At 53.4% G+C, this 24,934-nt stretch overlaps 5 protein-coding genes across 5 annotated transcripts; 4 read left to right on the top strand and 1 right to left on the bottom strand.

Moving 5' to 3' along the window:
* Nucleotides 1-426: 426 nt before the first annotated feature.
* MAM_03396 (mRNA binding post-transcriptional regulator) lies at nucleotides 427-1,993 on the bottom strand (the record flags this gene model as incomplete). The annotated part of the gene is made up of 6 exons (XM_040822195.1): nucleotides 427-477; nucleotides 561-1,110; nucleotides 1,179-1,445; nucleotides 1,524-1,664; nucleotides 1,735-1,842; nucleotides 1,902-1,993. 6 exons carry the CDS (start codon nucleotides 1,991-1,993, stop codon nucleotides 427-429), a joined length of 1,209 nt encoding a protein of 402 aa, XP_040680000.1.
* A 7,641-nt stretch (nucleotides 1,994-9,634) lies between these two features.
* On the top strand, nucleotides 9,635-15,243 carry MAM_03395 (proteasome component ECM29; the record flags this gene model as incomplete). Its single annotated transcript, XM_040822194.1, has 3 exons — nucleotides 9,635-9,802; nucleotides 9,865-9,911; nucleotides 9,966-15,243. The coding sequence occupies 3 exons, from the start codon at nucleotides 9,635-9,637 to the stop codon at nucleotides 15,241-15,243; spliced, it is 5,493 nt and encodes a 1,830-aa protein (XP_040679999.1).
* Nucleotides 15,244-15,973: 730 nt separating this feature from the next.
* Nucleotides 15,974-17,686, top strand: MAM_03394 (uas; the record flags this gene model as incomplete). The annotated part of the gene is made up of 2 exons (XM_040822193.1): nucleotides 15,974-16,547; nucleotides 16,626-17,686. The coding sequence occupies 2 exons, from the start codon at nucleotides 15,974-15,976 to the stop codon at nucleotides 17,684-17,686; spliced, it is 1,635 nt and encodes a 544-aa protein (XP_040679998.1).
* A 1,652-nt stretch (nucleotides 17,687-19,338) lies between these two features.
* Nucleotides 19,339-21,568, top strand: MAM_03393 (Serine/threonine-protein kinase domain protein; the record flags this gene model as incomplete). Its single annotated transcript, XM_040822192.1, has 4 exons — nucleotides 19,339-19,417; nucleotides 19,470-19,500; nucleotides 19,566-19,882; nucleotides 19,965-21,568. The coding sequence occupies 4 exons, from the start codon at nucleotides 19,339-19,341 to the stop codon at nucleotides 21,566-21,568; spliced, it is 2,031 nt and encodes a 676-aa protein (XP_040679997.1).
* Nucleotides 21,569-22,638: 1,070 nt separating this feature from the next.
* MAM_03392 (Isocitrate dehydrogenase [NAD] subunit 1) lies at nucleotides 22,639-24,179 on the top strand (the record flags this gene model as incomplete). Its single annotated transcript, XM_040822191.1, has 3 exons — nucleotides 22,639-22,671; nucleotides 23,002-24,020; nucleotides 24,095-24,179. The coding sequence occupies 3 exons, from the start codon at nucleotides 22,639-22,641 to the stop codon at nucleotides 24,177-24,179; spliced, it is 1,137 nt and encodes a 378-aa protein (XP_040679996.1).
* Between the last annotated feature and the right edge of the window lie 755 nt (nucleotides 24,180-24,934).

Below are 24,934 nucleotides of genomic sequence, written 5' to 3'. Positions count from 1 at the left end.
AAAAAAAGTCATCACGCAAGGTATCAATGTCACAATGCATTGCCACATAAAACAAAAACCCCTGTTTAAAGCAAGAGCAGCAATGAACAAAGGGCATGGGCAAGACGACGAAACATATATGAGAAACAGTGACGCACGGAAGCAAGTACTATAAATTTGACTGATGACATATCTCCGGTAGACTAATATCTCCAACGCCAATTCGTAAGTGAGACTCAAGAAAATCGAGGACGTTGTGTCATAATAGTATGAGCAGAGCAAAGATTTTGATTTTTGAAAAAACAACGTCGACAAGACCAACGTTTCTGACAAGGAGAAATCAGTCCCAACGCCCCAACTCTCCCCAGGCAAAGCCTCCAGAACGGCCGCCGAGAATAAAAGAAGAACATCAAGAAGAAGCTCCCCAGAAGTCTGCTCTGGTCTGGCCTATCCCCAGCCCGCCAACAAGTCGAGACGAGTGAAAGCGTGACTTGCCAACTTTTACTGGTCACATGGTCAGCTTACGCAATGTAGCCAACATGGGCATGAGCATCCCGAAACCCATGACTCTATGCACTCACCTGAGGAGGCACGGCAGGTCCTGGGGGTCCAGGAGGTCCACCAGGTCCCTGAGGGCCGGGAGCAGGACCACCAAAGTGCTGGGGACCGTAAGGACCAGGTCCGTGGTTAGGCATGCCCATGTAATGGGGAGGAGGGGGGGCAGGACGGTAGGGGGTACCAACTCCGGAGTTATTTTGCGAGCGACCCCAGCTCAAGCGGACTCGAGAATTGCCAATCGGGTAGCCCTGCATCTGGTTGATGGCCATCTCGGCAGCATGGCGATGGACGAACTGGACGAAGCCGCAGCCCTTTCCAGGGGGGATCTTGACGTAGGTGATCTCTCCGAAGCCCTGGAAGAAGGATCGGAGCTCGTCCTCAGTAACGTAGCCAGAGAGTCCACCGACGAACACGGTAGTGTTGTTTGGATCGGTGAACTGGTTCATCTGGGTTGCAGGGTTGTAGCCGCCGTAGGGGAAGCCTTGCATCCCTCCCCACATGGGTTGCTGAGGAACGCCGCCCATCATGGGAGCGCCGCCAGCGTGGCCAGGTCCTCCGAATCCGTGGTTACCGCTGAAGTCCCTCCGTTAGCTACATGTATCTCGCCGTCGGGTCTTCCGGTGGGGGCGCCGAGGGCTTACCGGTTCTTGGGAGTTGCAGTAGAGATTCTCATAGGTCTGTTACCGCAGTAAACACCTTGCATCTCGACCAAGGCACGCTGCTGGTCATTCTCATCAGAGAAGCGCACAAAACCATAGCCTCGGCTCTGGCCCGACATGGCATCCGTCATGATCTTGGCAGACTTGCATGAGGGGAAGCGCGCCTGGAAGAGGGAGACCAAGACATATTCATTGACCTCGGGGCCAAGGTCACCAACAAAGATGCTGTACTCGGGCCCGCGATCATCGCTGCAAGACACACGGCTTCGTCAGTAAACCCTTGCGAAAAATGGAGCTCAACGGGCTCAACTCCCGAGGAGTACTCACCGTCGGTCCACAAGCCCACCGCCAGACGCCCAGTTAAGCTTGAACTGGCGAGAGCTATTGGGAACAGGAGTGCCGTTAAGTCCAAGTGCCTTGGTAGCAGCTTCGGGTGTTGTGAACTCAACAAAACAGTAGCCGGCATTACTGTAGAGGTCATTGTTAGAATTGAATAAACAAAACCCCGCATGACACCAAAGAGTGATGGTAAACCTACCCAGAGTTCTTGTCACGAATCACCTTGACATTGACAGTCTCTCCGGCAGCGGACAGAAAGACGCCCTTAATGAAATTCTCGTCCATCCAAGGCTCCAGCTCTCCCATCCTGTTTCGAAGTTAGTGCCAATGTCATCAAGACAGTACAAATGACGTGAGTTCCCTCACCAGAGAGTGGTCTTGGGCTGCTCAGGGCCACCGGCGGGAGGGGCCACAGCAGCCATATCAGAGGCAGGAGGAGTTCCGTTTGGGAAAGACATTTCGCTATCTGCAAGAATCAACCTGGTTAGCTGCTGGTTGCAACGCCATGTGCGATGCGGTTTCCTAGCGTAGAGGACGCGTCGAAATCTCCGCAGGACAGACCGTAGTGCCTTGGACCCACCAATGAATGAGAAGTTTCTGGGAAAGTCTCGAGAAGGTTATGAAACCGTAAATTTGAAGTCGCTGGTGCTTGTTAGTACTACAGGTCTTTCCGTGAAGTGTCGGACACATGCAGCGGGGAAACACACAAGAAATTTTGAAGCTATTGGCTCTGCAACATTCGAGAACTACGCGTCCTGATTAGTTGCGTTCTTTTTTTTTTCGAATGAAAAATTCATCCACCGAGCATACGGATAAAGGAATCGAAACCGGGCAAAGATCCGCAGATACTGAAATCGGAAGATCTGTAAACAATCTTGTGTCAGAACGTATCCTCTCACAGATGCGGCGTAGTCGCAATGTTTTCCGTTCGTCACAAAAGTCGGTCGCTGGATTTTGCATACCTTTAGTTTACAAGGCTCTAGGTCCTCCAAATGATGCTGGCTTATCGAATCGAAACGGGAACCGAAAACGAATCGAGAAAAGCGGTATCCAGACCAATTGCCGAGACTCAGAAAGGTGGTGTAGTCGTCAAGACAAGAATCTCTCAAGACGCCGTCACGCCACGTGTAAAATTTTGCAAGAAAATGCTGGTAGAGTTCCGCAAGATGCAAAAGCAGCGTTTAAAGAGGCAGAACAGCGTCTAACGGTGACTGTAGTGCCAATGGTACAAAACGGTATATCCGTAAAGAGATCGTGAACTAAACGTCCGTCCGTCCTACCGAAGATTCCGAGGGATCGTGGCAAAACACTTGAAACGCTCTCGAAATCAATAGAAACCTATGCTCAAAAGATTAGTGTTTGTCAGTCACGAAATCACGGCCGCAGCTTCGCCGAATGCTCTCGGGTGGTCGCCGCGACGCCGAATGTTCCGTCTTTCTGATTTGCTGCTGGGAGTTCTGGTATGCTCGTGGTAAAAGTGTCAATCAGGGATGAGGCGTGAGGACTGTCTGAAACCACCACAAAATAGACGCCGTGACTAGCCTGCTCTTCAGACGAGATGGCACCACGGCGAGATCTGGGACAATCAAGTGCCATGTCTTCATAATGAAAAGTGTCAGGCCGTCAGGTCAATCTTTGCAGAACATCCCACAATGGTAGGTGCATTGGCATTCCCGACTTCGACTCCCTTTCGGCCCCGACAACAGTCGATGCATCATAGACGCCCAGGCCCGGGGCCTAACGACCCCTAGCAAAAAGAGGCCACATGAGATGGGTCGACAAGGGACGAGTGCGATGCGATGGCGGCTTCACAATTGGAAGCGCTGGCAATGACTTTCAAAATACACGTGACAAAATCATTTGCGTCCTGCCGGCAAAGCGAGGCACACGCCGATATGCTGCGCTGTCAGCCTGTGCACCAACCCTCGTGGCTGAAGCAGACGAGCAGGCAGGCTTTTGTTCGTTGCGACTCGAGGCCAGTCGTTGCGGCAGGGACTGAAGCGGGAGCTGACAACAAACGAGGATCAAGGTGATGAGATGGTAGAACCAGATTGCCCAAAACAGTAGACGTTCATTGTAGGCAGCCAAGGAATTCGTCATTTTCGAGGGCTGGCGATTTCGTCATCGTCACGAGGGGTAGGTAGCGAAGGTGGCGAATGCGATGGAGCGGAAGCGGTCGCGCAACACGTACAATTGGCGGTTGTCGACCCGAGAGCAACAGAAGCGAAAGGCGAGCGAAATGCAACAATTTTTTCATCAACTTACTTTTAGGCGCCGGCAAAAACAACCGAAACTCTGAGCCAATGTCCGAAACACGCGCAAAGGAAGAGTCGTGGAAGGTGGAGGAAGCTGAGGTGAAGAAAGAGAAAATCGCGGCACGGCAGTGTGGCGAGCTTTTTTTTTTTTTCTTCCCTTCCCTTCCCTTCCCTTCCTGCAAAAGCCGACCGACCGGGGGGGAAGAAGAGGAAACTGTGTGGGCTCCAGCACTGTGTGCGGTGGGTGGATGCGGACATGCAAAGCCAAGTTGGTGTGGTCGACAGGGCGCAAAAGCGTGAGCACACAAAAGCGAGTGGGTGGTCCGCTGGGCTGCCTGGTGTGCCTGGGCTGCCTGGGGCTGCCGGGCCCTGCTCTTTGCTGCTCAAGATTGGGCCGGATTCTCTCTGGGCGTCTGCACCTGCACACTGCAGCGGGAGTGAGTTTCTTCTGCGTCTGTCCGCGTCTATCTACGGAGTACGGGTGGGACTCTAAACCAGGCCACCCGGCCAACATTGAATGCTTGGGCCACTGGAGCCAGCAGCTGGAGCCACTGGATGGAGCCAGTGGCCAGTGGCCAGTGGCCAGATTTGCCTGGCGTGCAGGCATGGAGGCTGGAGGGTCTGGTAACATGCTAAAATGGAGACCGGCTGGAGACGAGGCAGCCTAGGCCGGGGCGTAAGCGGGGCCCGGTCCGGCTTGGGCTGGTGATGCCATTGGCCCGGCGCCAAGGGTGGCGCCCTCCTTGCACTCGGCTTCAACGTGCACATGCGCACCGGGGCTGGCCCTGGCACTGGCACGGACACTGGCACTTCCACTGGCAGGCTGCTGACAGACAGAGACAGGGCGCGACACCCGCTAGAACAATGCGGCACTACGCTGCACAAGCCAGCCAGCAGCCTCGATGGCCATATATATATATGTGTGTGTGTAGCTCGTGTCGAAGCAGGCAGAGGTCCTGGGCGGGAAGGAAGCACGCAGGATGCCATGTGACGGGGGATGCGGTGCAGGCATTGTATGATGTGCATGTGTCTGGTGCATATATGTGTTCCCCCCCTCTCTCTCTCTGCAGTGCGCATCGTGCAGCGGATGGCAACGCTGACTGGTACTCTGTAAAAGCAGGGCGTAGCTAAGTACCTAGGTACTTGGAGCCTGTGAGCTCGCTGCTAGCGTCGCGTGGTCCCAGCATTCGAGCACGGTCTTGTTCGCCACATGCGCAGCCAGGGATCAACTGCTGGCCGGGATGGATTCGGCTCGATCTGGGTGCGACACCAGACCCCGGCAGCACAACGCCGCTGGGCTTGACTGGCTGGCGGGCAGGACCCGATCGGCTTTCTGCTTGCTGGTGCAGTATTCCGCCTAATGAAACACACCACGTATTACAGTCGTGAAGTCGTCGGCACAAGTGATATCCTTCCATACAGAGTACCGACGAGCGAAGGGGGGACGTGCACCGAGACTGCCCGGCTGGTCGACTTCAACAAGTTGGTACATACTTGCGGGAAGAAACCGTATCTGTATCCCCAGTGCCGGGTTCAGAAGTCGTCGAAACGCGAAACCTGCTGCTTGAGCACACGACACACGACACACGATGCAAGGCGATGCAGCAACGCAAAAGGCAGCCACGGGCAGCAGCAACAACCGAGAAAAGTCGTCAAGAAACAAGCCTGATATGATGGCAATGGCAGAACAGAAAGAAACCTTCCCACGACCTGACAGGCGCCCTCGACTCGCCGTCTACGCATGAACATGTACGGAGTATGTGTGCGTGCCCTCGACGCAGGATCGAAATAGCCTCCAGATCGCCTGCTCCCAACCCAAGACGCCCAAACGAATCGTTTAATGGAGGAGGTGGGACGGGGCGCTGGGCTTGATACAGGATGGATGGATGGCGTGCAGCTCAGTTCATGGGAGGGACGCCCTGACCGGGGGCCCATGATTCACAACACGTCGGAGGTGTGCGCGCAGCGTTTTGATGGGACTGATGCAGCCTCAAGGTCCTCAAAGAAGTGCGGATAGACTTCGAATAGTGCTCCGTTCCTTATAAGGACGGAGTCGGGAGTCCCGTTCTGTTCACCCATTCACCCAGGTCCTCCTGCTGTTTCCGGCGCTCCAAGACATTGGCCAGCATGGGGACGGACCACTCGCTCGAAATACCACAACCCAGGAGAAACTGATGCTGCACAATACTACTACTCCGTACCGAGATTCCACAACCTTGTGAGGATACAAAAGCGGGGTGGGAAGCGTAACCAGCCAACAGCGCGTTGCCGGTGGTTGGTCTTGATGGCGGCTGGAATTTCCAATGTGCCAGTGGCTTCGGCAGCGTACGTATGGACCAGTTGAAAACATGGACGCAATGCCGCTGGCTCTGAACCATGTACAACGGCCATGGTGGCTTACGACTAAGAAAGTATAACCATACAAGCTATCTTGAGAAGTTGTCTTTGGAGGTGGTTTGGCAGACGGCTCCATCTTGGCACGGCTGTTGTATCACCGCATCAACTTGAAATAGTGGCCGTGGCCTCCCCCGGGCCTCACAAGATCAAAGTCGGACGGCGGATCCAAGCTCGCCTCGCCTCATCAAGGACTTGAAGGACTTGAGCGCTCCAAGGGTCACAATGGCAGGGCTGTATTCTAGTCTCTGACTGGCCCGTCGCTTCTGCACGCTGACATGAATGGTGGATGCTGGACTTTTGTAGCACCGGAGCTAATCAATTACTACTATTAGTAACTTACATAGTTGCCTTGTCTCTCCACAAACACTTGATGCTCACTCGGCGCCCCGTACGGAGCACACCCTTCGATGACGACGGCAACTGGACGAGTTCAAGAGTCGGTCGGCCTTGGCCTCGGGCGCACCCATCGTCCAGCCATGGCAGGCGGCTGGCGGCTTTGGACCTCCCTCAACCACTATTGCGCGATTCCCATCCCCGACCATGCCGAAAACCGTCATGGGAAATTTGCCGACTCCGATTCGACCGCTATAGACTGTGTGGTCTGACTGCTTGATGCGCTAGCAACAATAGAGTTCACGAGCCTCGTTGCCCGTCGAGTCCGGGTACCGACAACAACACATGCACCTGTTCTCTCCCACGCTCGTAACCGATGATACAAATCACATCCCTGCCGGGGCCGGGAGAGAAATGTGCGGAGTGGCGGCGGCAGCTCCCCTGCAACTTGCAAGCAAAGAGAAGAAAGCTTGGCTTCACTGTCAGGCGAAGAAACCAGACCAGCCGCCCAACTTACGGTTCGTGGACCGCAGATACGGGCGGCCTGCAGAGCACAAAGCGCCGAGCGCTCGCTTCTGTCCAGGGCCGAATTTGGCATGATGGCGACATTGTCTCGGGCTAAAAGCCACTCTGCCTGTTCCCCTTGCATGCCTGTGCCTCTCTGGAGTCTGCGAGCATCCAAGTGCGGATGCCGGCAGGAGAGACAGGTCAGCAGGGAGTAATCTACATAGTATCTTGGTGGCTGTTTCAAACCCAGCGGCATGCTTTTCTTTGAAATGCGCGTAGTCGTACACAACGCACATGACACCTACCTTGGTGCCTAGTTGGCTCGTACGTAGTAGCCCGTACTTGACGAGGCGTTCTTTTCCAAAGTCGGGCAGTCGAGCGGCATCCGCGCGAAATAAGCAAGGAGTCGGTGTCAACAAGTTGACGCTCATACATAGCTAGGTAGGTAGGTAGGTTGCTTGCTTAACTACCAAGCAAGTGGCAGAAAACATCGTCATACTCTCACAACTCGACCAGAGCGTCCGGGGTTTCCGTCACGCTTTTGCTTACCTGTGACAGCAAGCCATCCAACATTGTAGTCATACATCATTTTCTTATGCAAAAAGCTTTGGCGCCGGCGAGTCGAAAGCATGCTACGGGAGGAATTCTTGTCGAGTCTGGCCGTCCGGCCATCCGGCCATCCACCATCCACCTTGTAGATGCGGGAGCCTGTCTCAGAGCAAATTACACCCAGTCAGTCAGTTTACTGTATGTGCTCAATACTGTGTATGCCCTTGATACGTGTAGCAGTATATGTGTACTAGGTCGATGCCATGATTCAGTACGCCGTTCTTTTCCCTGTCCTACAAGGATCGTCACCTCCTGGTTGGACATGAAAATCGCGCATGAGGTCTGTCTGTACTGATTGACGCAGATGCTTCAGTTTTGAACCAAAAGGCACGAGGAACAGATCAGGCAGTCCTTTAATCTGTCGCCGGTAGCCCACGCTGGTCTATTGTTGTAGTAGTATGTAAATCAGGTCGTCTCTTGAACACGGGGTCAACCTTGCACTGTCCCGTCTCTTGAGCCCAAAATCTTGATACGGCTCAGACAGTGGCCCGGGGCGAGCAAATCGAAACACTTGCCGCGGCTAAAACATGCAGCCATCTTTCCTTTCCATCTTCAGCTACGATGCAAGATGCTGTACGCCGCCATATTGTACATTCGGAGTGCTTCCCAGAGAGACGTTGGTTAATGAGAGGAGCACGATAATCGGAAAGAAGTCCACTGGTCCACGAGGCAGATTCTCCAGACCCAGAACATTCTTGGGCAGTGACGTGTAACATTTGAAATCGACGATCCAAGGGTGTCCCGTGAAGAAGGGGCCCAGCTCGCAGCGCGGGAGAACCTTGTCGACAAACACACTCCGTCTTTCACACATTGACGAGTACTCCGTACGTACGAACATTTGGCCCCTGCAAGATCGACCGGGATGCCTGCAGAGCCAAGGTCACCCTCGGCTGAAAAGTACCTCGGTGCAGCACGCAAACCGTGGCGGCCTTTGCTGCTACGTACTACTACTTGGTATTTCATCTGGCTGCGCTGTTCAACTCGTCTCCTATCTTCACACGCCTCCGTGCCTGGCTAATGTATACTCGGTGCAACGGAGCCTGGTCCGTGACCTGGTTCGAATACATCTCGCCTCCTGCGAATGGTTACCAGGCAGAAGCGTCCGGGTGCCCTAGGACATTTGTTTGTCGGCAGGTCACGTACGGATGCACCCAGTTTTCTCAACTACTGCCTACGCGGACAACAGGACTCGACGTCGTCCTGTCGGGAACCTTGCGAGAACTTATATTTGGTCAGGTCGTAAGGGGCTTGGGAATGAGAAAACAAAACAACCCGCCGCGGCGCCGCCTAGATCGTATACTGAACATACCTACGTACCTCGTCACCTTTGTGGTAGACAGCTCACAGTCCATCAGCTTTTCGTGGAAAGTAGGCATGTTCCTGGAACACTTGGGTGGCACCAATATTCCTTTTCTCTGCCAGCTGGGACATTTGACTGTATGTTCATTTGATCGTGAGGACACGGTGTGCTGTCAAGACGTATAGTCCATTCTTATACGCTCCTCCTGGCCACCCTCGAGTCCTCGACGGTTTGCTAGCCAACCGACGCTCGCTGGCGCATAGGCATGATATTCTAGCGACCTCGGTTCGACCACCAAGGACCATCGCATGGAGGATATATGCATGTATGCCTCGCATTGGAGACCCTTGGTTTTGTTTGCCCTCCAAATATTCTGTTGACCGCCTCGTCGCCTCGTCGCCTCGTCGCCTGTTAGTTCCCTGCCGCCTGCGGGCTGCCAGCTGGTGATGCTTGCGCTTGCTTAGTCATGGTCTCTGGAGACGTCGCGTCAGTGCTGCTGGCTGGAATCTATCAAACCGTCTGAACCCACCATGGCCAGAGGTTGCCAGCCTTTCGCGAATATATTGCATGTGCGTAGGGTCTCTATGCTGCTCAGGTCTTTGAAGGAAATCTAATTCTATTTTTCTCTGTCGTCTTGTTCCTTGTTTCCCGTTGATGAGCATTTCGAGACCCCTCAACAGCTCTGCTGCCCGTTCACCATGGCCGCTACATCCACGGAGCAGCGTGAGCTGCAACTGGTAGAAAGCGTCGAGTTTAAGATATTGGGTGTTGCAAACAAGGAAGATAAGCTGAACCAGCTGCTACAGCGGTATCTGGTGCCCTTAATCCTGAAGGCGGCGAGCGATCACGCCGCGGTCCGCGCGAGGGTATGAAGTGTAGTGCCTGCATGGCCCCGGGCAGAGAAAACATGGTTGACTTTGAACAACAGGTTATCCAAATCCTTGCACGTCTGAAAACTTTTATTCAGTCTCCAGAGTATGTGCCCTCGACCTTGCCTCAAGACAAACTTATCAGTTGACGTGAAATTAGGATTGTGTTGCCAGTCAAAGCACTGCTGCAACAATACAAATCCACGGATTCTGGCGTCATTAAGCAATTGGACCTGTCCTTCATATTACACAGTCTAGACAGACTCGACGTGGACGACAGAAGGAACCTCGTCTCGGTTGCATTGGCAGGTTTTGCGCTGGATGAGGGACAACCGCGGGCGGCAACCATGTTCAACATCGTTCTCAGACTCCTGCTGGATTTTCGCATACCTCCTCGAGGGAGCAAGGACGATGAGACTTTGAGAACCGCCATTGGTCTTGGAGACGATGCTGATGCGCAATCTCTCGCCAGAGCCATTGGCATCTTTCTGCGTCTCAGGACACCAAGCAACTCGGGACAAAATTTAGCACAATCGAATCCAGCCCTGTCTCGAACGGAACTGAGTCTCTTTCCTGCTGAGTCTCCTGAGAACGAGAAGATATTCAAACGAACCACGGAACTGAAATCCAAGTTGGTCACACTACTGGCCAGCGGAGCTTTCAAAGACGAGGAGCGGTTTCTCCCTGCGCTGTTTGCCGCAGCAGGCCCCGACAATAGAGTGGCCTCTACAGCAGAGGAGATTATCAAAAGAAGCACTGTTTCCATGGAGGACGCGGACCTCGTGCAACGTCTATTTCGAGCACATTCTCATCTTCCAGCGCCATATCGTGCGCGTATTCTGTCAATCTTGTCCAAGTCAACCCTTGCCACCGAAAAGTCTGATAGCATAATGGCTGTCGTGAAACTGGACTTCTTGCCGCAGACTGCTGATAGCACTTCTTCCCTGCAGCCGGCCAGTGTCCTCGAGAGAACAAAGCTACACAAGGCTCTTTTTCAGTTCTTATCGTGGGTAGCTCAAGTAGGCCCAGCAAGGTCAGAATTCACTATTGGGCCGGCCCTCATCCGCGCCATGCGGTCTTACATCGAGAGCCAGGGATGGCCCGTTCCGGAGCAGGCATCACACGACGATGTCGCTTTGCGAAGCAGAGCCTACGAAACTATCGGCATGGTAGCACGAAGCGCAGATCTGCCAGCCAAAGAGCGCTTCGATCTCGGTGCTTGGCTCTTCCGCTCCCTGTCAGAAGACAACACCGGGGAGGCTGTTGTCAATATCGATGGGGCACTTTCGAGCTTAGCGGCAGCTATTTCTCCCAGTGTCGGCGGCGCTGATTCTGAACTGAAGAAAATGCTTCTGACGTACATGTCACTACCCGATGCAGCGCCTGCTGTTCGAAGTACCAGACACGCCGCTGTGAAGTGGGCGAACCAGTGCCTCCCGTTCTCGGACGTCGTTGCTCGTTGGATCTGTATCTTGGCTATTGCGGGTAGAAATAATGAGCGTAACGACGTCATTGAACAGGGACAAAAGGGGCTGGACCCGTGGACGTATTTTGCACATACCGACACAAGCCCGCAACTACCTGACTGGAAAGAAATGATGACTACGTACTTCGGCCTAGCCATTGAGCCACATCTTCGCAATGAGCAGCAAGGAAATTCTCACAGTGTCGTTGTTCCAGACAAGGCCGTATTCCAAAACTTCCAAGGATCCCGTCTTGCGGCTTTTCCAGTAGCTCTTCAGTATTGCAAAAAAATGATGCTCCTCGCAGCTCTTCATGACTTTGATATCAAACCGGACTGGATGCAGATACTGGATGCGCAAATCACGACGGACGTAGCAACAAGGGACAGGGCACGCGGATATCTACGGTCCGTTGACAGTGGTTACATCGTCTTCTATCTTAAAGCTTGCTTGGAGGGCGCATTCATAGAAGGCTCATCCATCGTGGAAGAGTGTCTTAGGTGCTTTGTTCAGATGGCCACTTGGAGCCCTGGCGGCCCACTGGGCTATCTCACGGATACAAGTACGAATTTGTTACCCTTGATTAAGTCAAACAACAGAGAGATTCGGTCGTTGGCCGCAAGAGCCCTTGGGGTTCTTGTAGCTCACCCAGCCAATGATGCCGACTCTGTCAGTCACTGGGCTATGGCTCTACAGTCGTCGTTTGCAAACGCGGAAAGTCTGGTTGGTACCGAAGCAAATGCTGCTGAGGGATCCTTGCTTGCGTTCAGTCATTTGATATCGCGGTCTGTGTACTACGACCGTCCATTCTCTGCACCTACCGAATACCCATTCCATCTGTTAGTGAAGGAGGCAGTGCATAAATCTCTCAACGACTCAGCTCTGGAAGCCTTTTCTCAGCTATGGGTCGCTAAACTGGCAATTCCCCCCATGGAAGGGGAGCACTCGTTAGCAAAAGTTATCGAAAAGCTGACCTCGGAAGCAAAGAAGGCCAACGAGAAAGCAATTAGAGCGCTGGGGAGTCTCGCCACAGGATTGGAGGCAGATGGCAGTAATCAAGCAGGAGGGGATGCATTTACTGGTGCCCTGGGAGACATTCTCAAAAGTTTGTTCTCCCTTCATGAAATCAAGCGAGTCGAGGTCCAATTCACTGTCGGCGACGCTATTACGGCCGCAGTAGCGAGATGGGATTCCAATAGCGTCAAGCTAAGGATGGATGTTGAAGCTAGAAACCCGGCTAGCTTTGCAGGCGCTCGAGGACCTCTCATTGAAGCAGCGCTGAAAAAGCTCTTGCAAGATGCCAAAGCTACGAAGCCATCTTTGCTGAAGGCTTCCGGCATTTGGCTTTTCTCTATTGTGCAGTTCAGTTCCCACCTTTCCGAGGTGCAGTCACGACTTCGGGAAATACAAGCAGCCTTCATGAGACTTTTGAGCGCAAGAGACGAGCTTGTACAAGAGACAGCATCTCGCGGGCTGTCATTGGTATACGAGCGTGGTGACGCAGAGCTCAAATCGGCGTTGGTTAAGGACCTAGTCTCCGCCTTCACTGGTAGCGGAACCCAACTCAAGGTAGAGGAGGAGACCGAGCTATTTGATCCGGGGGCGTTACCTACAGGCGAGGGCAACTCTGTCACCTCGTACAAGGATATTGTCAATTTGGCCAATGAAGTCGGAGATCAACGGCTGGTTTACAAGTTCATGTCCCTTGCTGCCAATGCAGCTACTTGGTCTACCAGATCCGCGTTCGGTCGATTTGGGCTCAGCGATATTCTGTCCGAATCAGAGGTTGATCCGAAGCTGTTTCCCAAGTTGTATAGATATCGATTTGACCCCAACGGAAATGTCCAGCGGTCAATGGACGATATTTGGAAAGCTCTCGTCAAGGATTCAAATGCTACCATTGATCATCACTTCGACGCAATCATTCAAGACCTCTTAAGAAGCATTCTGGGGAGGGAGTGGCGAGTCAGAGAAGCCAGCTGCGCGGCCATCTCTGACCTTATTCAGGGTCGACCATTCCGACAGTACGAAGAGTATTATCGGGAAGTATGGACCTCGGCATTGAAGGTTTTGGATGATGTCAAGGGCAGTGTAAGGGAAGCTGCTTCGCGACTCTGCATGGCGTTATCGAATGGGCTAGTTCGACAGTTGGAAGAAGGCAACCATGCCGTTGCTGCAAAGGCAATGATGCAAGAAGCTCTTCCGTTTTTGCTATCAGATAAGGGTATCGAGAGTACGGTGCAGGACGTCCAATTATTCGCTACCGTTACCGTTATGAAGATTGCCAAGCACGGCGGTAATGCGCTCAAACCCTTCATTCCGGACATGATTCCGCGGCTCCTCGGCTTACTGAGCACAATTGAACCGCAGCAGATCAACTACGCCTATCAGCGTGCTGGCTTAGAGAGTCGGGACCAGATTGACAAGATACGGTCGCAGATGGTGAACCAGTCTCCGATTTCAGAGGCAATTGAAAATTGTCTCCGATTCGTCGACCCTGAAGTCATGACAAACTTTGCTCCAAAATTTGAGGCTACAATTAAGAACGCGATTGGGATGCCGACGAAGATAGGATGTAGCAGGGTCATCACAACACTTGCTACTCGTCACAGCAATGATACCCAACCAGTTGCGGCCAAATTGTTGCAGATTTTGGAGAAGCAGACGATGGATAAGAACGATGAAGTGAGCCAGGCATATGCCAGAGCATCCGCCTACATGATACGGGCCGCTCCCGATGCGTCCAAGGTCCGATTTTGCGAGCGTTACGTTGACATGTATTTCCGAGCTGAGGATGAAAGCCGGCGGCAAAAGGTTGCAGACGTAATTGTTGCCGTGGCCAAGGTGTCGCCTGATCACTTCACTGCCCAGGAAACGCAGCTTTTGCCTTTTGCGTATCTCGGTTCTCACGATACTGATGAATACACGGGGAAAGTGTTCCAAGAGGTCTGGAACCAACACGCAGGAAGCAGTCGTACTGTCACGAGATATGTACGAGAAATCGTCGGCCTCGCAGAGCGCTGCCTGGAAACCCCCCAGTGGGCCATCCGGCACACAGGAGCGTTCACCGTTGCTGCAATGGTAGCTGATGTGGCCAATGCTAGCGAAGTCACGGGGGCCATTGACGAGGCCAATCTGAAGGCTATCTGGCCATTATTCGATAAGACTTTGGCTTTGAAAACATTTCCAGGGAAGGAGAAACTACTCGACTCGTACCCTCTATTCGTGGAACGGGGTGAGACTCTCTGGGACAAGGACAGTGTGGTCTCCGTGCAGATGAAGAAGATTGCCATTAGAGAAGCAAAACGCAACAACGACGAATACCGACCCTTCGCCTTCCGCTGCCTCTGGAAGTTTGCCAAGGCTCGTCCCGACCTAGATATGCTAAAGGAAATCGCCGACATCACTTTGCCATACCTCGAAGAACAGCAGGATGAAGACAAGATGGACGTAGATTCCAAAGAGAATAAGAAGGAAGACCTCGACTCAAAGACAGCCAGGAACGCCTTTGAAGCCATTGCCAGAGGATACAGCCGCTCCAAGACAATTGACATTCGTGTGTCGCTTGTGGACGTCATGCGTATCTTGAAACCTCATCTTGCTTCTGCGAGGTTCGACTTCATCAAGAGAGAAATATGGTACGAGTGTGTGCATGACCTCATGGTGGATGCTGCAAAATTTACAGACATTATGGATTCACCACGCCTGCCGTCTGAAGGCTCGGGGATACTTGCTGCTTACACGGCGAGCCTGGATGTTGACAGAGGAGAGACGGGCACAGAATCCCAGCGAGCGCAGAGAGTTCAAGCACTATCCAAGATACTAGATGCGAGGTCCAGGGGTGTATTTGGGAAGGCGGATCTGCCGGGCTCGCTGGAGAATGATGTCAAGAGCGCTCTAGAGGAGGAGAGATCCATCGACGTGCAGAGGGCGTGGAGGGAGGTTTTGGGGCAGATTCACCAAGCTCAAAGCTGAGGTAGCAAGCATAGATTGAGAGAGTAGGACAGATATTTATCGTCTCGATTCGGCAGCCCAGATAGAAGAGTGTTGCGAGATTGCAAGGTGAGGTGGTGACGCGACGTTTTGGGTGCACGAGCTCACACAATGAACCGCCGGTGTTGCGTCATTTGATTTGATGACGCCGGTCTGCCAAGCGCTGACAGCTGCCAGGATTGGCCCCGGTGCCTGCCTGCCTGCCCTGCCTGCCTGCCTGCGACGTCAGCCTTCCGTCTGCCCTTGAGCCGATGAGTTTCCCCGCTAGCGTGGCCCGTCTTCCTCTTCCACTTCCGCAAGAATAGACAAAACCATTCGATCTCATCGCACTCGCACTTCGTTCTGTTTCCGCCCTTTGCATCCTCGGTTCACTTTACAGCGCTGGAAAGTGCAGTATGCACCTCGGCGGCCGATCGTAAACCCTGGGCAAACATCCACCGCCACTCACCGACCGAGCTCTGGACTGTCGATTGGCGAGGTGAGGGGCAGAGAGCAGTTGCACTTTGGGACGACCAAGCGCAATCGAGCTGGCCTTCTGACTTTCGAGTCACGCCGTCAAAACATACCACAAATCCATCCGTTTTGCTCGAAGACAAGAATACCTTGGGAGGCGTCACGAGACAGACAAGGGGCGGCAAGGCCTACCGCAACGACCACCGCCGACGACGACAACCATTTGTGAGCGACCGGTCCGGAATCGCCAGTGGCAAACATGGACGGATCCATCTCTTCTTTTGTCGCCATTACCGGGGCTACCGCGGATGTTGCTCGTGGGTTTCTTCAGATAGCGAGTGGGGATTTTGAGCGAGCCATTGGTTTATTTTATGAAAACCCCGAGCTTGCCTCTGGTCTAGGAGCTGGCATAGCCGAACCAACCTCGGGTCCTGCTAACCCAACATCTTCAACGAGGCGCCGTCCCAATATCGGCCGCGAGGATGCAAGCGGTGTCATTTACATAAGTGACGACGATGATGACCACGACTACGACGACGATGACATAATGATAGATGATGGTGCGGGAAGCGGCGATAACGGCGAGAGAGCTGCAGCTCAACATGCAGCTGCCCTGGCGCAGGAAGAGGAGGACGCTGCCATGGCAAAGCGGCTGCAGGAGGAGCTGTACCAAGGTGGCACAGCCGGGCCGGGAGTACACGATGATGTCAGGGCTCCCATTGCGCGAACGACGGAAACACTGGTTGCTCCGGACTCTACCTGGGATGGTGCCGTGGATGACGAGACGACGCAAAGGTTTTTGGAGCAGCTACGGAGTAGAAGACATCCGCCCCGTAAGTTTCTTGTCTTTCGTGAAGCTTCTTTGCCTCTAGGTACCCTTCAAAATCCCCTTACTCACTTGTGTCATGCAGCTCGTACTGGCGGCCCGTTTGCCCAGCGAATTTGGGGCGATGTTCCTGGCATGACGCCACCTAGCACCACGGAAAACGGAACCCACGCTCGACGATTAGAGGACCTCTTTCGACCACCGTATGATCTGATGGCCCGAGTTAGCTGGGACGAAGCAAGAACGTTGGGGAAAGAAGACAAGAAATGGATCTTGGTCAATCTCCAAGACATGAACGACTTCAATTGCCAAGCCCTCAACCGAGATATTTGGAAAGATACGGCGATTAAGGAGCTTATATCTGAGAACTTTATCTTTTTACAGTATGACAAGGACTACCCAGACGCCGAAGAGTACATCACCTTCTACTTTCCCAACAGAACACACGAGAATCCAGACAACTACCCACATGTGTCCATCGTCGACCCCAGAACCGGAGAACAGGTCAAAGTATGGAGTGGACGGCCTTTTCCAACTGCCGCCGACTTCCACGCTGAGTTGGCCGAGTTCCTCGACAGGTACAGCCTTGCCGCCAATAGCAAGAACCCTGTTGCCAAGTCGACAACGCGAAAGCCCATAGTGGTGGATGTAGACCGGATGACTGAGGACGAAATGCTGGAGATGGCCTTGAAGAACAGTCTTGCAGCTAGTGGCGGCGAAAGCAGCCGATCGACGTCGACACCAAACATCCAAGATCCAGATGCCTTGACGAAAACACCGGGTCCCGACGATGGCGTGGTTGATAGCGGCAAGGGCAAAGAGCCTGAAGTGGCACCCCAGCAAAGTGTTTTCGCCCTGGTATCCAGTGGGAAACCTCACACAGAACCGGAGAATAATCCCACAACAACAACCAGAATACAATTCAGACACCCCACAGGACGTGTCATTCGACGATTCAATCTTCAAGACCCAGTCCGCCGGATTTATGAGTGGCTCAAGGCCGAGCCGTTGGAAGGCAAACAAGGCGTCGAGTTTGAACTGAAGAAGATGCCACAGGGCCAGGATTTGATTGGAGACCTGGACAATACCATTGAGGAGACTGGCCTTAAACAAGGCACCGTAATGATTGAATTTATTGAGGATTGACATCTCTCAGGACAGGACGCGTTGAGTAGGGGAGCAATGGAAGGTCTGCTTATAGACGATTTTTGTCTCTTTTATTTGGCTCATGGTCTGTGACGGACTGGCCTCCTTACAGCCCTCATGAAAAGGATATTTTGCAAGGAGCAAGTCCTTGATGCATGACGTGGTTAGCTTGGTTCTACGACTGATTAGACGGTTCTATGACAGTGCTCAGGCGTTGGCAGGCAGGGACTATTGACGGAAAGGAATATACATGGAGCAGAGGTTCCCATTGCCCTACAATGAACATGACAGGAAAAGGCCCTTTTCTTTTTGAGCGGTAGCCGTGAATCGAGCTGAAATGGCGGGTTGCACCAGAGGCGGCTTCGGCATGTGAGGGGGGTGAACACTGAAGACAGGGTCGAAGCAAGCTGCCGAGATTGGTTCGTTGCTGGGCGTCGGCTAAGTGACATAGGCAGGGCACTCGGAGACAGACTGGAGGCATCGATTGATCGATTGGATGAGGTCTGGTCTGGTAGCTCAGAGACGGATAGGCATTTGGGCTGGTTATTGTTCCTGACAGGGAGGGAGCGTCCAGGTGCGACATATGGACGCAGTGGGCAGACCCTGATGTTGTTGCATTCTTCATCAGCGCAGTCGGCTGCATGGCAGCGCATTGCAATTGGTATTGTGCACTCCGTACTCCGTATTCTGTAGGGCATGCGACCGTGTCTGGTGTTGTGTTCAAGTTGTCTGATGTTGTTTCCTTGGCCGTCGCCGTTTCACTTGCCCTAGCCGAAGGCACTTACTTGCAGCCGCAGGTACGGTAACTTACCACTACCTGGGAACTGCGGAGCACTCTGTAGCCATCTTGAGTACTAGGTACTCGGACTACGTACCTAAGTACGAGTGCCCCTTGAGTCTTGGGTAAGTACTTAAGTAGGCACCTAGGTAAGTAGTAGTAGTAAGTACTTATAAGTAACCGGACCAGACGCTTCAGCGACAGACTTGGTTGACCCCTTGCTGTCTCGGAGTCAGGGCCAGTGCTTGAGCCCATTGGCCGTGACGGTAGCTTCCTTGGCTTCAATGTTTGAGCGCTCTGTGCGGCGTGCGGAGCAGAGCAGCGCAGCCAAACCAGCTTCAGATTGTTCCTTGTCAATGCCAGCATCAGCATCAGCGAGGCATCAGCTGCTCCACCCACCCGACCAGATTCAGACCGGACTGGTCTGTAAACACGGCCACCAGATCGACGCAAGCCGATTGATTTGTTTTGTTCACCACAACCGTCTGGTCCAGGTGAAAGCATGGGGAAGAGGTGAGGCGCAGACCATTGCCTGTTTCCGATCTGCCCCTGTTTCTGATTTTCCTCCTTCTCATAGAGTTTTCTTCCCCATCTTTTTTTTGTCATACATTTTCTTTTTTTCACAGGGTTATTCACTCGATTGGCGATATACTTGCATCAGCTTTCGAAACGAGGGGCTGTTCCAACCAAGACGTCTGGTTACACACGATTAATGATAACCACACCGGCGAGCATCAACGCCTGCTCAATGTGTTGGTGACCGAATTCGACTACTCGTTATATTTTCTTCCTTTTTGCTTTCTTGTGCTGGCTGGGCCTAGCGCACAGCCAGCTTTCATCACCCCGTCGGACGGACCCGTGACGCATTTCAAGCATGACGGAGAGACTGCGTGACGAGGAGGCCAACGAGGCGTTGGATCCGGAGCTATTGTACTCCAAGGAATACTGTATTGGTCGGTCTGCGTTTTTCCGCCGCGGACCCTGTGATTGAGCTGACAAGGCTAGGCGGTGGGAGCTTTGGCAAGGTCTACAAAGGGTTCGTCTTTGATATCCTCCCCACATGCTACCACTAATTCGAAAGTCACCCTGACATGGCTACAGAGTCGACAAAAGGACCGGCCAGGCCGTGGCCATCAAGATCATCGACATCGAAAACGCCGAGGACGAAGTCGAAGACATTATTCAAGAAATCGCCATTCTGTCCGAACTGCAGTCGCCGTACGTCACCAAGTACTATGGCTCGTATGCCAAGGGTGCAGAGTTGTGGATTGTCATGGAGTTTTGTGCCGGTGGCAGCTGTGCGGACTTGATGAAGCCAGGCTTGATTGGGGAAGACTACATTGCGATTATGTTGAGGGAGCTGTTGCTTGGGTTGGATTATTTGCATTCCGATAAGAAGTTGCATCGGGATATCAAAGGTATGGTTCCAACTTGGAGGATGGGCACGCCCGAGGACGGCGCGAGGGCCTTGGTTCCTGGCGAATGGCTGACTCGTAGCAGCTGCCAACGTCCTGCTTGGATCTGGCGGCCAGGTCAAGCTGGCGGATTTTGGTGTCTCCGGCCAACTGTCTGCTACCATGACCAAGAAGAATACTTTTGTCGGGACCCCGTTCTGGATGGCCCCCGAGGTTATCAAGCAATCCGGCTACGATCACAAGGCTGACATTTGGTCGCTGGGCATCACTGCGCTGGAACTGGCCAATGGCGAACCGCCATACGCCGACATCCATCCTATGAAAGTACTATTTCTCATCCCGAAGAATCCTGCCCCGCGGCTGGAAGGCAACTTCACCAAGGCATTCAAGGACTTTGTTGAGCTCTGTTTGCAGCGGGACCCAAAGGACCGGCCGACAGCTAGAGATCTCTTGAGGCACCCCTTTATCAGAAAAGCGAAAAAGACGACATATCTCACAGAACTTATTGAGAGACATAGCCGATGGGCCGTCACACACAAGAGCGAGGATGAGGAACACTGGGACGCCCAAGAGGGTGCTGCTCACACGGAGCAAGGAACGGTGGACGAGGACGTGTGGGACTTTGGCACCGTCAGGCTGGTTGGGGATCGCGGTGGCTTGGTGCATCGACCCGTTCTTAACGCGGGTGATGAGAGTACGGCTGACGCTGCGCCGTTGGACGCTGCCAACAATGACCAGGGCGACAAACTTCGCCATGCCAGCCCGACAAAGACCAGAGATTTTGCTCTACAGGCCAGCGATACGGTCAAGGCTGGTAACCCCGCCACATCAAGACAGTCAAGTCCACAACGGAAGCCAGTACCAGCAAATCTGACTGCAGTATCACCGACCAAGTTGCCGGCGTCCGCAGGTCCGATGCAGGCCTTGACGCGCGACACGCCCGACACGCCTTTGAGTCATCGTCATCCGCAACGACCGTTGCCGCCAGCGCCGACATCACAAGCACTCGAACATGTCCACGAAGTCCCGAATCAGCTGCAGCGAGATATGAACATGCTAAACTTGAACATGTGCCCGTCCTCAGCCGGCTTCCCCCAGCAGTCACAATTCTCCGCAGATAGCCCGCTTCCACGAGCGCAGCAAGACTCACCCACAACGCCGTCTAGCTCTCGTATGCCTTCAATGACGATTCCAGAAATACCCCCATACAGGGGGCCATCAGCTTCGAAGGTTTCTTCTCAACAAGTAGCACCGTCACAACGGCCACCTACTGCAGGCAATCCCACACCTCCGCCAAACCCTCACTCACCGGCACCGTCTGATGTATCTGCTCAGCCGTCATGCTTCCCATCTCCTGCTCCTGCAAACCCAAATGGAGAGCTGGATGCGCTGAATGATGTCATGTTCCCTGCGCTCGAAGAAGCCCTTAAAAGACGGCAGTTTCGGCTACAACAAGTGTATGGACCGGTGCAAAATGGTACTCCGGTCTCGGCAAGCCAGCAACGAGCAGAGGCTGCGCACGAAAAAATTCGAAAGCTAGTGTACAAGCTGGCTCATGTATGCAAGGAGATTGATCAGTGTGACAAGGCAGAGCCTGTGGGCATGGGACGCGAGGTCGGAAGCTTCTTGGAAGGATTGCTTGAAGAGATTCTTGTCCGGGTTGAGCCATTGGACGAGGAAGAGATGTGACATGGTTGCGAGAAGGGCAAGACGGATGAAAGTACATTGATGTGAGTGATTTATGCCTTGAACGTTGGTTGTGTATGCTTTGCTCGCGGTAGAGGAAAACGGGATGGAATCGGTGGGCCACGGTCCATGGACTGCAGGCGCATATCGGATGTGATTTTTGGTAGAGTCATTTCTTACAGGCTGTCTGGTAAATGCATGATTAGAGTGGCGCACGTCTGCAGTGCGTTGTACCGGTCAGAGTCGATATGAAGAGATGCCATTCAAGGTGACGGTTGTGGGTCGTATTTTTGACGAGGAAGCAAAGGTTGCGAGGCTATCAGCGGCTGTGTAGTCACGTCACGGTATTATCACTCCAGCCAGACTCAAAGAACCAAAGAAAATAAAAAGTGGGTCCGCATGGTCCTAAACCGCACGCAGACTTCGCGCGGCATGCGGCTCTAAGGCTCGGAGCAGATCGAATTCCGCTCCTTTTCCGAACCAGCCCATGCTCCTCCATGCGGGCCGGCCAAGAGGAGTAGAGAAACAAATAAATGAGTAAAATAGGTAACTCCAACGCTTCGTGACAAGCAAGCGCCCGGAAAGAGAAAGCGCCGAGTTTAAAAAATAGAAATGAATAAAGCAAAGCAAATGCAGTAAAGGGCAGGAGCCGCTTGACTCAATTGGAGGACACTTGGCCGCGGCCAATCGGATGGCCCATGGTACTTGAGTAGGAAGGGTAGCACGACAGCGCCTCCAGTTTAGCTTTGCTACGGTCCACGGGCTATGCGAGCCTTTTTAGACGCGGAGAGCCGAACCAGGCGCAGAGCCGGCGGCCAGACCACGGTGTACGGAAGGAACCACACCATCGTCGACACCAAGCTTCTTTTCCTTTCCTTTTTTTTTAACCACCTGCAACCAAGCCAACCTTGACTTTTTTTTCTTCCCTCTCCTATCTTCTCGTCTCCTCTTCGTCTCCCCCCTGTATCGCTACACTTTCCTCCGAGGCGCCATTGGTTCTTTTTGCCGTGGTCTACACTGTCGCCTGCCGAAGACGTTTCGGTTAATTGGATTTTCTTTTGGTTACAAGCATAATGTTGTCGCGTGGCTCTGCTAGAACAGCGCAGGTATGGTTTGCATTTTCATAAGTCAGAGATGCGAGACTTGATGAGCCTGGGCTGGCGGCGGTATCGGGGAGATGCGAATTCAACAGGTTTACTTGGAGATCGGAGGGCATTGCTGTCTCCTGTTTGCGGAGGCGTAGGGCGATGTTACCAGTTGGGAATGGGGTCAAAGCTGCTTGCTTGGGTGCGAGACCTGGCCACATCGAGAAGCAGCGGTGGCGGACACGGCAATCGCCCACGACCGGCACTGGTCTTTTTTTTTCTTTTTTCTTTCCCAACATGGACGCATCGCAAACGAGTGGTTGGCTAACTGACTAACCTTGAATTGCCCAGCTTTTGCGCAGCGCTGCCGCTCAGCGCCAGTCCGGTAGATCCTTCGCGACCGTCCAGTCCGACATCTTCAAGCCCGCCAAGTTTGGCGGCAAGTACACCGTCACCCTCATCCCCGGTGACGGTATCGGTGCCGAAGTCGCCGAGTCGGTTAAGACCATCTTCAAGGCCGACAACGTCCCCATCGAATGGGAGCAGATCGAGGTGTCGGGTATCATTGATGGCGCCGGCCGCACCGAGGATGCTTTCCGCGAGTCCGTCGCATCCCTCAAGCGCAACAAGCTAGGCCTCAAGGGTATCCTGCACACTCCCATCAGCCGATCTGGCCACCAAAGCTTCAACGTCGCCATGCGACAGGAGCTTGACATCTACGCCTCCATCAGCTTGATCAAGAACATCCCTGGCTACGAGACCCGCCACAAGGACGTTGATTTGTGCATTATCCGCGAGAACACTGAGGGAGAGTACTCAGGCCTTGAGCACCAGAGCGTCCCTGGCGTCGTCGAGTCCCTCAAGATCATCACCCGCGCCAAGTCTGAGCGGATTGCCAAGTTTGCCTTCTCTTTTGCCCTGGCCAATGGCCGCTCCAAGGTGACCTGCATCCACAAGGCCAACATCATGAAGTTGGCCGACGGTCTGTTCCGCAGCACCTTCCACAACGTTGCCAAGGAGTACCCTACCCTCGAGGTCAACGACATGATTGTCGACAACGCCTCCATGCAAGCTGTTTCCCGACCTCAGCAGTTCGACGTCATGGTTATGCCTAACCTGTACGGTGGCATTCTGTCCAACATTGGCGCCGCTCTGGTCGGCGGTCCTGGTATCGTCCCCGGCTGCAACATGGGCCGTGATGTCGCCGTCTTCGAGCCTGGTTGCCGACACGTCGGTCTTGATATCAAGGGCAAGGACCAGGCCAACCCTACCGCTTTGATCTTGTCTGGCAGCATGCTACTGCGCCACCTCGGTCTCGATGACCACGCCAACCGCATTTCCAAGGCTATCTACGCTGTCATTGCAGAGGGGTACGTACAATTTGCGGGAAAACTCTGTCTTGGGATGGCAAGAGAAGCAAAGCAGGAACTGACTATTCATAAAGCAAGGTCCGCACTCGCGACATGGGCGGAGAATCCACCACCCACGAGTTCACCAAGGCCATTCTCAATAAGATGGAGGCCATTTAAACAGCCATTTTCCCCTCTTTGTGACGCCGTTCTGAGCCCAGGCGGCAGGAAACAGGAAATAGGAAAGAAACTGGGACGTTTGCCGCCGATTTCTTCGGATTCGTCCGGCGAAGCTACTGGAACATGATTTGATATCTCAAGATAGAAGTTCGGGCGGCGACATATAGACTTGACGACTGGCAGAAGGAGAATGGAGGTGTTGAAGGCATTACACGTGCCAGGAAAGATGGCGGCAAGGATGCGATGACCAATACCAGTGTAATGTACAGCATGGCCTCGCAACCTATGAGCTCTTTTTTTTTTTTTTTCGTTTTGATCAATGCATAGAAATGTTTCCCATGACCGCAGAATGCAATGAGGTCGTGTAGGGCTGTCTTGAGGGGAGAAAGCTGCATGGATGCCGCCACAGCTACCACCATCAGTGCGGACAAAACCCGCTGAACTACGTAGTACATCTGATTTGGAGTCAATGCTGAAATCACGAATACGTAGTTCACGAGAGGCCGTCCGATTGATGCCTGCCCCACAACGTCTCTTTCACAAAGTCGAGGCTATATATACGAGTCTGATGTCAGCTGGCCTCGGAAGACGAAGCCGACGCAGTTCCCCGCAACACACCTGTGCCTTGGGTTGCTTTAGTTTCGCATTACGTGGCAGCTACCTACGGAAGTACTCGCTAAGCACTTTGACCTCGGGCGGGCCGGATACCTCTGTGCTGAGCCTGGGAGTCACTCGATCGAGCAAGAAGAGGAGTG

This window comes from Metarhizium album, assembly GCF_000804445.1.
Source record: "Metarhizium album ARSEF 1941 chromosome Unknown scaffold_6, whole genome shotgun sequence".
NCBI classification, from domain to species: Eukaryota; Fungi; Ascomycota; class Sordariomycetes; order Hypocreales; family Clavicipitaceae; genus Metarhizium; species Metarhizium album.
The sequence above is the reverse complement of the archived record's forward strand: the minus strand, read 5'-3'. Positions and strand labels throughout refer to the sequence as shown.